This window comes from Diabrotica virgifera, chromosome 2, assembly GCF_917563875.1.
Source record: "Diabrotica virgifera virgifera chromosome 2, PGI_DIABVI_V3a".
Classification (NCBI taxonomy): Eukaryota; Metazoa; Arthropoda; class Insecta; order Coleoptera; family Chrysomelidae; genus Diabrotica; species Diabrotica virgifera.
In genome coordinates, this window is record NC_065444.1 from 249,831,278 (window position 1) to 249,844,145 (window position 12,868).

General features: G+C 36.0%; 2 protein-coding genes across 3 annotated transcripts in view; one reads left to right on the plus strand and one right to left on the minus strand.

The window, feature by feature from the left end:
- Positions 1 to 12,868, plus strand: part of LOC114326515 (monocarboxylate transporter 9) — a 209,475-nt gene that overhangs the window by 142,276 nt on the left and 54,331 nt on the right. The gene's annotated exons all lie outside the window — the stretch shown is intronic.
- The window catches only part of LOC114326514 (uncharacterized), a 31,989-nt gene that overhangs the window by 10,111 nt on the left and 9,010 nt on the right, over positions 1 to 12,868 (minus strand). Inside the window, exon 6 of the mRNA XM_050643142.1 lies at positions 7,949 to 8,164. Within this exon, the coding sequence (XP_050499099.1) occupies positions 7,949 to 8,164 (216 nt within the window). The remainder of the gene's footprint in view (positions 1 to 7,948; positions 8,165 to 12,868) is intronic.

Genomic DNA, 12,868 nt, shown 5'->3' on the forward strand with positions numbered 1-12,868 from the left:
TATAACGAGAGGTGCGTTCAAGTTGTGGTGTTACTCTCGCATGTTCAGAATCCCGTAGACAGTATACATATCTAATGAACGTGTGCGTACAAAGAGCGAGAATTGATCAACATAATTTTTTTTAATGGCATGGGCTTTATGTCAAACAGCCAGTCACAACATGAGATACTTAGTGTCATGTGTAGTGTGTGTTGAGTAAGTGTCTTGTTACTTTGCAAAGTCGACGTCATTGTCTTTGCAAAGAGCCGATCAACATCATAAAAATGTGAAAAGTTCAATTCTTCGGTCATATAATTAGAGGACCTAAATATCTCTTACTCCGGTAAGATATAGGACAAATCGATAGATATCATTCAGGGCAAAATCGAAGGAAATCGCTGGGTTAGAAGAAAACAACTGTCCTGGCCGCGTAACATTAGACAATGGAGAGGTCGAACGGTCGAGAAATTGTTTCATATACTGATGACCGAGAAACATTTCATCAGCTTGTTAATGCGACGATACGACGCTTGAAAACAAGCACGGCACACAAAGAGGAAGAATGAGCGTGCCCAAATATAGGTTACTACACAATATTATGCAACGGAAAAAGCAGGCAAACGCAATCCAGGACGAAGAAGGACTTCATGGTTGAAGCACTTGCGAGATTGGTATGGTATTGATACAAGCATGCTATTTACGGTGACAGTGAATAAAACTCAGATAGCTATGGTGATAACCAACGTTCTGAAAGGAGACTGAGTACATGAAGAAGATAGCTGAGTAATCTATTTAAAAAATCGTGTTTGAACATAATTTTTTGAGGGAAATAATAGCAATTATTAGGTTTATTAAAATTAATATACGTATTGTATTTTAAACAATAATAAAGATAATTAAAAAAGTACCATTAAACAGATTGAATTATTGCTAAAACGTGCTGTTTTTTAGTACACCAACTTTTATGGTCAAATATTTAAATTAAAATAAAGTGGTTGTCATCACATGCAGAAACAAAGACTAACAGAGAAACAAAAAATTATAATGAGATGGAAAGAATACTTCGAGGAAAACCTAAATGCAGATAATAGGAAATGATCAAAACGAGACAATATATTATACGGCGGAGCAGCACATTGAAAATCCGAGTTAGTTCATAAGTGATTCAGATAACCAAGAAACTAAAAAACAATAAAGCGTCAGGAACGGACGGAATTTCGGCAGAAGTATTGAAATATGAAGGATGCGAACTCCGGGGAAGAATTCATTACCTAATAAAGTTAATATGGACCAAGGAGCAAATGTCGGAGGAATGGGCAGTTGGTCTTATACAGCCAATATATAAGAAAGGAGATAAGAGGGAATGCCAGAATTACAGACCAATTACACTGCTAAATGTAATATACAAAATCATTTCTGGCATTATCTACAATAGATTGTCAGAATACTCCGAAAATATAATTGGTGATTATCAAAATGGATTCAGACCAAATAGAGCCACTACAGACAACATATTCATACTTAGAATGATACAAGAAAAAGCTTATGAATACGACATACAACTATATAATATATACTTATATAGACTTTAAACAAGCTGTTGATAGTGTGAAAAGAGACAAAATGCTGAAAAACAGTTAGAGTAAATGGAGAACTGTCTCCCCTGTTTGACATCAACATGGGGGTGAGACGCCATCCATCTGAGCGTGATGACGTAATCGATGATTTTTTTTAAATGGGAATAGGGGTCGTGTGGCACCTTATTTGAAAGGGCGTTCAATTCTCTATTCAGTAATACAAACATTAATATCATTATTTATACAGGGTGACCAAAAAAATAATTTTTGAAATAAATTAATTGACGAAAAAAGAAGAATGTATGCAATTTATTTAACTCAAAATACATTCTATCGCTGTCACAAAATAGAAAAAAATGTTTATCTGTCAAATAAACCTTGCTTTTCGCTTAAATTAAATGTTCAAACTGCCAAGTGGTAGGTGGGAGGCTGTTTGTGATTTAATTTAAGCGAAAAGAAATGTTTATTTGTCAAATAAACATTTTTTTTCTATTTGCTGACTGAGTTAAATGCTATTGCTATTTTGAGTTAAATAAATTGCATACATTCTTCTTTTTGCGTCAATTAATTTAATTCAAAAAATATTTTTTGGTCGCCCTGTATAAATAATAATATTATTGTTTATATTACTGAATAGAGAATTGAAAACCCTTTCAAATGAGGTGCCAGACAACCCCTATTCCCATTTAAAAAAATCATCGATTACGTCATCACGCTCAGATGGATGACATCACTAGTATGAAATATATGCCAAAAAGTTGTAATTTAAAAACAAAAATCGACCTGTTTCCGGATTTTTCTCTATAGTCGTCCATTTTAGAGAAAATGAATTTATTCCATAATTTAGGACCTCTCTGTATAATATATACAGTGGAACCCCGATAAGTCGGCCCACGATAACCCGGAAGTCCGGCTAACCCGGACCGATTTGCAACAGACAAACATTTCAACAATAAAAATGTACTATCTGTTGCAAGATAATTCGGATGGAATTCCCCAGATTATTTTGTGCTTGATATCGGCCCAGCCTCTTAATCTGGGGAATTCCATCTGAATTATCTTGCAAGGGATAGTATGTAATATAATATTTGAGAGATAATGTGTATTTGTGTAATTTGAACTATGTACACGATCGTAAAAATGACTCATGGCACACGGCGGCAGAGCGACGGTCATTGTCTCGGATTTATCGGAAACAACAGGCACCTGTTATTCCTTTATTTATTTCAAACTGTCTCAGCAATGTTTAAAAAAGACTAACGGACTATTTAAAAAATTCTTTTTTAAACAATGGTCTTAGTTTTCACTGTTCATAACATCGTTCCGATTGTGACTGTATTGTGTGTACAAGCAAGCGCGGCTCCTCCTTAGGGTCAATTGGTCAATGACCCCCCTAAAATAATCTCATAAAAATACCAATTTTATTAAAAATATCTTTTATCTAAAACTTCACTCTGAAATATAAAATTCTCTCTCAGCAGTCTGCATTGGCAAAACAAATATAATAGATATAATAACGTCGCGCCTCGCGCTATACACAAGCCCGTGGCTGGGCCGTATTTTAAATTGTCTATATACAGTTCTTATGGCTTATGGACAAATGCATGTAAAATAGAAAAGAGACGGCAGATAGCAATTTCGTGGGCGAGAGTGGGAGTGACCTTTCCGTCGTATACCTCTAGTAGAGTCGACGGCCTCACGTTTAGTTAGTTACCGTCTGCTGACCGCACTTCACGGCAGGTCTATATCGATCGCGGCGTATTTGCGTAATTTATTTTGTTTTGTTGGATTTTTTTGTGATTGTAACAAAAACAAGATGAGTGTTGTTGACGAAATAATTGCCTTAAAATCTGCTGGAACACTAAATTATGAACGGCGGCTTGAGAAAAAAGAAAGTGGTCGACCAAAACCAAACATGAATTTAAAACAAACAACAAAGGATAGGGGTAAGGACATTCAAAGATATTTTAAAGAATCAATGTACAATTTGTGTGATTGGATTTGTGGCTGCAGTGTGAGAAATGCATTTTTTTGCTATCCGTGTTTACTGTTTTCGAATGACGCTGTATGGGCGAAAAATGGAGTAACTGACATTAAGCATTTAAAAGTGAAAATTACAAAACATGCCTCTTCAACTACTCATATAAATTCATCAATGAGTTACGCAAGTTTAGGACGTGTTAACATAAGACAGCAACTTGATAGTGTATATCGTAAATCTGTGCATGACTTTAATGAATTGGTATCTAAAAATAGGTATATTTTAAACAAACTAATCGACTGTGTAAAATTTTGTGGAGTTTTCGAAATTGCATTGCGCGGTCATGACGAAAGTGACAGCTCCAATAATCGTGGAATTTTTCTGGGCCTTATCGATTTTGTTTCTGAACTGGATTTAATGTTTAAAGAACACATTGAAAAAAGTACAGTATTTAAAGGAACATCGAAAACAATTCAGAACGATATTTTAGAATCAATGTTAGCCATTGTGCATACTCATATCATGAAGGAGATTGGCCAGACAAATTTTGTGGCCATTCAAGTAGATGAGACCACAGACAGCTCCAATAAAACGCAGATGATTATCATATTGCGATATGTATTAACTGGTATTGTACATGAAAGATTTTGGAAATTTGTTAACCCCCTAGGTACTACAGCACAACATTTAACTAATGTAATATTGGAAGAACTTCAATTATTAAAAATTAATGAAGCACCTGAAAAATTGATTGCCCAAAGTTACGATGGTGCATCAGTCATGAGCGGTAAACTGGGAGGAGTACAAACAAAAATTAAAGAAATATACCCAAATGCACACTTCATTCACTGCTATGCCCATCAATTTAATCTTATCCTCCAAAAAGCGGCGAGTCAACACAAACCGATAAAAATATTTTTTGCAAATTTACACGGATTTTCGTCCTTTTTCGGCCGATCTCCAAAACGTACGATGGTTCTGGATAGAGTGGTTAAAGTAAGGCTACCTAAAGCTGCGCCTACTCGATGGGCTTTCAATACAAAATGTGTTGAAATTGTATACACTTATAAATATGATTTAAAATCTTGCTTAGAGGAAATTATTGATGAGGAGCAAGATGGTAACAATATAAATCAAGCAACTGGTTTAAAAAGACATTTGGAAGATGAGCATTTTTTATTTTGGTTAAATTTTTTCCATAAAATAATGCCCCATGTTGATATATTGTTTAAACAATTGCAAATGCGAGACATTGATGTTATATCTGTCAAAAATTGTATCCTGTCTTTTAACAACAATATCCAAATAATTAGAAATACTATTTTGGAATCAGAAGTACCAAGCACATCAACAGCAAAAAAAAGAAAAACTACTGCAGAGGATCCAAAGCGACGAACTGCACTTGAAATTTGTGATATTATTATATCTGAAATAAATCACAGGTTTAGTTTCAATGATCATCTCATGATTTCACAGTTATTCTACATAGAGAAATTTGAAGCATACACTACCAACTTTCCGCAAAATATTTTAAAAATGGTGACGGCTAATTATCCCACAGTGAATATTTCCAAACTAAAATCGGAACTTGAAGTCTTATATTGTCGTGAGGATTTTCGCAATAGTGCTGGTGCAGTAGCCATACTTCAGCTTTTTATTAACATGAATTTGTCTGAAACATTTTCTGAAGCAGTGAAGTTATTAAATATTTTGTGCACACTCCCTATGACAACCGTGGAAAGTGAGAGATGTTTTTCTACTTTAAAAAGAGTAAAAACATTCCTGCGTAATACGATGGGACAACCTAGACTTAGTGCCTTGTCTATGCTGAGCATCGAGAAAACGCTTGTCAAGAGCATTCCAAATTTCAATGAGAAGGTCATAGACTATTTTGCAGAACTAAAGGATAGAAGAATTGACTTAAAATATAAAAATATTTAAAGTAAGTTTCGTTTTAATAAATTTACAATTTATTATACTATAAATATTCCTATCTATATATCAGTCAATAACCTGTTCATACCATTTTTCCTATATTTTTTAAAAGATTTACTCTAAAAAAAGACAAATTTAATTTTCGGAAAACTAGGGTAAATAGTATTGAGTTTTATCTAAGTCTGTATTTTTTATCTAAAATATAAATGCTAAAAGATCTTTTAAATACTTTAAAAAATCAACAGTTTGAAGTTTTCAAACCAAAATGACCCCCCTGAAGATTGACCCACGAGCCGCCGCTGTGTACAAGTACAGTCTTGTATTGTTTGCTTCCGTTTGCTTAGGCTTGTGTTTGCGTGTTTTTAATAATTTAGATGTGTAGGTACTGTGCATATATATATTTCATGTTATTTCAATTATAACGGAGTTTATCTGTAAGTATACCGTATTTTATAAATTTTTACATATTCTCCGGTTAACCCGGATTTTCGATAACCCGGATCGCCGCGGTCCCGATTAATCCGAGTTATTGAGGTTCCACTGTATTATCGGTTTACAACGTTCTCCGTCTTCCGATACCCGTTCGCCATTCCTCTCTGTCCGCACACTGATTTACTTGCAGACCTCTTTCATCCATGGCTTTGTTTATTCCTACCTGACAACTTTTCCTCGGTCTACCTCTTCTTCTTCTACCTTGCGGTTTCCAGTTTTGTACTTGTTTTGAGATTCTGTCTTCGTGCATTCTTTGTACGTGACCAAACCATCGTAGTTGTATTTCGTTGATTTCGTCATTTATTGATTCAATATTGATGTTTCAATATACAGAACATTGATTAGATCCGTAGTAACCTTCTTCTTCAGTGCCTTATCCGCTCCGGATGTTGGCGATCATCAAGGCTATCATTGTTTTGTTGACTGCTCTGCGAACGGCTCCGCGGAGGTTATCCCAAACCACTGTCGGAGGTTTTTCAACCACGAGATACGACGGCGTCCCGGTCCTCTCCTGCCAAATACTTTGCCCTGCATGACGAGTTGAAGAACTCGATATTTTTCTTCGTTCCGCATCACGTGGCCAAGGTACTCAAGCTTACGTTGTTTTACTAAATTAAGCACTTCTTTTTCTTTTGTCATGCGCTGTAGGACCTCAATGTTGGTGACATGGTCCACATAAGATATTTTTAGTATCCTCCTGTAGATCCACATCTCGAAGGCTTCAATCCGCTTTTCAGTGGCTTGCGTCAGTGTCCAGGCTTCAACTCCATACAGAAATGAAGCACCGGAAGAAAGTAACACCTCACTATCAGCATTCTTTGTTCCCAAACTGAGATCACTGCAGCACAGCAAGGACCTCAGCTTGATAAATGTAGAGCGTGGTCCCATTGTGAGTTGAGGGTAGTGAATCTGTCGACTCTCTGGATCTCTTCGCTATCTGCCATTAGTGCCCCGGGATCTAAATTTACACGGCTAACAACCATGAATTTAGTTTTCTTAATATTAAGGTTCAGTCCGTATGTTACGCTCACAGTTCTCACACGGTCTAGTAAGGCCTGTAGATCATTTAGGCTGGTTGCTAGTAATACAGTGTCATCGGCGTAGCGGATATTATTGATGTATTCACCGTTCACTCGGATTCCCATCTCTAGGTTTCTGAGGGCTTCAGTAAAAATTTCCTCAGAGTATATATTAAAAAGAGTCGGCGAGAGCACACAGCCCTGCCTTACTCCTCGCATGATCTTCACTTGGTCGGTCAACTGGTCTTCGACCTTGACTTGAGCACGCTGGTTCCAGTATAAATTCATGATGATCCGAATGTCCTTCTCATCTAATCCTACTCTTTGTAGGGCGGTGACCATCTTCTGGTGCTGGCAACGGTCAAATGCCTTGGCGTAGTCAATAAAACAAGCATAGACATCACAACTAGTAACCTATGGTTGTGAAACCTGGGTAATCACGAAAAAAGATGAAGCCCAACTCGGGACATTCGAGAGAAAAATACTGAGACAAGTATATGGCCCGGTGCAAGAGGAAAACGGCACATGGAGAATCAGGAGAAACGACGAGGTTAATGAACTGAATGAAGGGTATGATATTGGAAGATTTGTGAAAGGTTTAAAGATTGGCATGAGAGCACAAGAAGATACAAAAACGACAAAGAAAATATTACAATGGAAGCCGGAGGGAGGCGAAAAAAAGGAAGGCCCAGAATGAGATGGTTGGATGACGTGGAAGACGACCTGAAAACAATGAATATTAGACAATGGAGGAGAAGGGTACAAGAGAGATCTGAATGGAAGGACATAGCCAGACAGGCAAGATCCATCCAGGGTGATGATGCCAAAAGAAGAAGAAGGTTGTTATCATATAATAGATGTCACCTAAAGCAGTAATTTTAATGTTTAGAAGTAAAGCTTTTGATATTTATAAAAAACACCTCGCTAAAGTATTAGTATCACACGTAAAAATGCCTTATACTTACATCATATTAAATTTGAAGCTTCTAGATGCACTTTTGCAATAAGCACAAGGTCCGGAAATTTCTATGAGACGGTCACAATCGTCACAACTATTGGTCATGTCTATTTGAAGAATGTGTACATTGCAAACTTTCGACCATACAATTATTCCATGAGGTACGCTGTTACCGTTACTTAGGAAATACGGTGGACCCCAATCGCCTTCAAATTCTCCATATCTAAAAACGACAAAATGATATAACATATTCTGGACTTCTATACCGCGATCTGGAATTATTTCGTCATCTGCAGACATGATCAAAGGCGATAATATGTGCAGTCTGGAACAAACCACGGGTGTGGAACAAACCACCAAAATTCACTCGGGATTAACGAGTGAGTAACTTCCGAGAGGAGACTGGTACAAGGAAAAAACGACTGGTTTCTATCGACAAGAAAGAAAGAAAAGACTAAGTTTTTCCTAATACAAGAATCCATCTCCTTTTATATTTGTCCTATTCCTGTCTTTCTTTTATCAATAAAATTTTACACAAGGAAAGACATCATCATCATCATCTTGGTGCTACAGCCCTTAGAGGGCCTCGACCTTCTCAAGCTTTCTACGCCATTCTGTTCTGTCCCTTGCTTGCATTTTCCAGTTGCCGACTCCGATCGTCTCGGCATCTTGTGTTACCCCGTCCATCCACCTCAACTTTGGTCTACCCGTCTACCCCGTCTTCTCATTCCCACGGGTTGAGCTGTTAGAATCTTTTTTATCATGTTCGATTCAGGGGCCCGGGCTACATGTCCTGCCCCCTGCAGGCGGTTTCGCTTAATTACAGTGATAATGTCTTTTCCACCAAACGTATGCTCGTAGATATTCTGCAGTTCAAATTTATATCTATGCCTCCATATTCCGTTCTGAAAGACTGCTCCGAATATCTTTCATAGCACTTTTCTTTTTCATAAATATCATAAACATTTTGGGTTTCTATTGTCAACATAATATCATAAACATTGAAATGTGAAAAATAGTTTTTAACCTGTAATGGAAACTTTTGACGAAGGTCATGGACAAAACTGTAACATAGTAGTTCTATTTTCAGGCAGATTTATTAATGATATCGATACATCAGTATCAGAGTGCACCAACTCAAAAAACATCGTTCTTCACAAATCAACTTGAACTTATTTTCTCTGGGAGCAAATATTTTTAATCTGTTTTAAATGGTCCATTTGTTTTTCAAATAGAACAAAATTTTGGAATTAGATGTTTATTTTATGGTTCTTTTAGATGATATTTTTTTTTTCATTTTTTTTTAAATAATTCAGATTTTTTTTTTTGAGTTGGTGCACTATGAAACTGTCGACACATGATTTTTTTAACAGTTAGTGCATTTTGTATAGGGTATTTGTATGGAATTCAATTTAAATTATTTTTTTTCTTATAAAATCGTTATTGTTTCCTTGTTATGAAAAAATATATTAAAATCAAAATAATTTTGAATTGTCTTATTATTATAACCATATTATAACTATCTTATTTTGTGTGGCTGGTCTTTCTCAACTCTTAGAATTTGTATTTCGCTCCATTTTATTTTGTCTCCGGCTTCATTTATATTAAAAATTTCATACACTTCGGCAATTTCTTCTGTAGCGTACCAGGCCGTCCAGTTTTCTTCTTCTCTTCTTCTTCTTTTTGTATAGACATGACTCTGTCTGTTTTTACAATGTGTCTCTAGTAAGTTGTCGTTCCATCATTTTCCTGGTCTTCCCACTGATCGTCTTTCTATTGGAGAACCGTCTCTCGCTGTCCTGACTACTATATTTGTTGTCATTTGGCTTATGTGGTCATTCCATTCTATTCCTCGGTTTCTTACCTAGTTATTGAATGTTATCCACCTTGCATCTCCGTCGTATATCTGTACTTCTAGCTTGTCGCATAGTCTTACCATCGATTTTTCGAAGGGTTTTCATCTCCGCTGTTTCGAGCAATCTTTTTGTCCTCTGTGTCAGGTCGTGTTTCTGCCGCGCATGTCATTATTGGTCTGATTACTGTTTTGTAAATTCTGCCTTTCATTTCTTTTCCGATATTTTTATCGGAAGTTTTTTTAGCCAGGCTAATTATTATTGGTAGCATTTGCGATAAAATATAGAGCGGGTTTCCTTCTAGGTATCTTTTTTATTCTTTTTCTGTGAGGGAGTGCATCGCATCACCCTCATTTTGAGTATGTCCAACTACTAAGCATTTGTGGACTATGCTTTTTATTGCTAAGTTTTGACAGCAATATAAAAACAAGCAAGCAATGAACTTGTTTTTGTTTTCGCCCAGGCAATTATCGGAGTAAAATATGTGCTCATATTGCGGTCAATGGTTCTTTAGATACTGTCAAAGACACATATTTTTTTCATTAAAACCTCTGCTTGCGATACGTTCGTGCCACAAAAAACTATAGCCATGTTTGTGAGAAATATCAAATATAGTGAAGTTGTCACATGATAGGCGTCTCATGTAAAAAGAAAATCACTCAGATCTCCATTTGGTAGTGATAATACAACTTGGAGATGAAAGCAACAAACTACAGTACTGTCATCTTCCTTTGGATCCCTGACATCCAACTCCTTTTCAAACCGAATCCGATTTTTTTCTCTGATATGTGCATCATACTTAAGTTGTAATACTTTTTACAACACTGGTCTTTTTTGGCTGAAAAAAGACAATATTAAATTCCCTGTTGAAAATCTTGGTGTAATAATGGAGTTTTACGGGAATTTTCAGTTCTCCTCTACATTTTTCTTGGTACAGTCTGTACATGGTGGCTAAGTTTACAGATTTGTTTTTCTTGCTCCGCAAAAATGAGAGTCAATTACTGGAAAAGATTTGATGTGGGACCGCACGAATTCTTTTTCATCATCTAGCACCATTGGTCGCCAAGCATTTTTTTCCTCCGCGATTGTCATTCTGTGCAAACCCTAGCTCTGTTATTTTTTAATTGCTGTGCATGCTTTTTCATTATTATCCTATTCGAAATGTTCAAAGTGTTCATAAAGAAAACTTTACATACTCTAATTTTTTCATTTCTTATCTCAAAGTAATAAGCTCTATTTTCGCTTTTAAGCCTCCCTTCTTTCTTATATAGTCGGTTCGCTAAACTCAGACACAACTGTGTAACTTTAGTAAGTAATTTTGCCAATTTGGTAATATTGGCAAAAAAATAATTACTAAATAGTTAATAATAAATACAAAATAGTTAGTAATTTTGTCAATTTTGGCAAAATTGGCCAAAAACAAAAAAAATACCTACTTAAATCACTAGCCAGTTGTGTCTGAGTTTAGCGAACCGACTATATTGATATTTTGGCTTAAGGTACTAGTACACTTTAGAAGACCAAAAATAATTATTCTTTTTAAGAATTTTTTTCTCAGAACCTTTATTAGAAATGAACATAAAACTTTTTACATATTAATATCTAACTCTTGGAGAGTACAAAAAATATATCTTTTTTCATTTATGCACGTCCACTAATATTGTAGAGGGCGCAAAAGTCGAGGCCTCGAAAAATGATGGCGGTCAGTTAATCTCAGGATTGGGATATCTGAAACAAAAAAATCGTACTGCATTCGAAAGAGGAAGGTTTCTTACGTGACAATTTACCACAATTTGTCCAAAAAATAAAAAATAAATATTTTTTAACCATGAAAAACTGAAGAAAAACGGGCGATTTTTTCACAAAAATTTTTGAAATTTCCGTAAAATCTTTTTTTTGCAGAATTTTTCACTAACAGTGGTAAATTGTCACGTAAGAAACCTTCCTTTTTCAAATGCCGTACGATTTTTTTGTTTCAGAGTTCCCAATCCTGAGATTAACTGTCCGCCATCGGAACTACTTTTTTTTTGAGGCCTCGACTTTGGCGCCCTCTACTATATTAGTGAACGTACATGAATGAAAAAACATCTATTTTTTGTATTCTCTAAGAGTTAGACATTAATATGTAAAAAGTTTTATGTTCATTTTCAATAAAGGTTATGAGAAAAAAAATCATAAAAACATGCTTATTTTTGGTCTTCTAAAGTGTACTAGTACCTTAACTGACATTACATTGTTAACTATAAAATCTCGCTGCCTATTTACATCACCAAGACCCCAGTAGTTTTTTAACAGTTCTTCTCTTTCTGTATCACTAAATTTTTCCGAACATTTAATTTAGCAACGGTCAGTGCCACCAGCTTTCACAGACCATTTTGAGTAAGTAGCTGACAATAGTTCTACCGATCAAGTTTCATTATGCACTAACTCAAAGTGATGCGGTATGAAACTACGACGTTCTAAACAAAATATTCGATTCTGCATGTTGACAAGTCAAAATTTTTACGATGGTGTTGGAATTTTGTGATGGTGCAATTTGAAACTGATAAATAAACATATTTTAACCATTTCTTACAATTCTTACAATTTATAATTCAGGTCCCATCTGCTCAGCGCGGCAAACTTCCAACGAGAATGGTTCCCTTCGTACTCCAATCAGAGTAACATGTAAATAAAAAATGAATAACCATTTTCAATTTCGTTGCAACACGAAACTACAGCCGCATTATATTCTAGTTAAATCAGAGAGTCCAGCAAGCACCTCTACCGGTTTCGAAACTTATTAGTCTCTCATCAGGAGGCACATATGCTGCTCTCTCTGACCCAGCCAGGACAAACCCCGGCGCGCAGTTACGGATGGCAACGAACGAAATGGCAGGGATACCCCAGCGGCTCTCTCTCCTGTCGTTTCCCCATTACTGAGGATCGTGATTTCTTCAAATATTAATAACAATGTTTCTCCATTGGTCTCTATCTTCAGCTGCTCTAAGAGCTTCGCAGAATGAGTTTCCAGCTGAATGCTTTATTTGGTCAGACCATCTAGTTGGTGATCGTCCTCTTGATCTTCTCCCCTG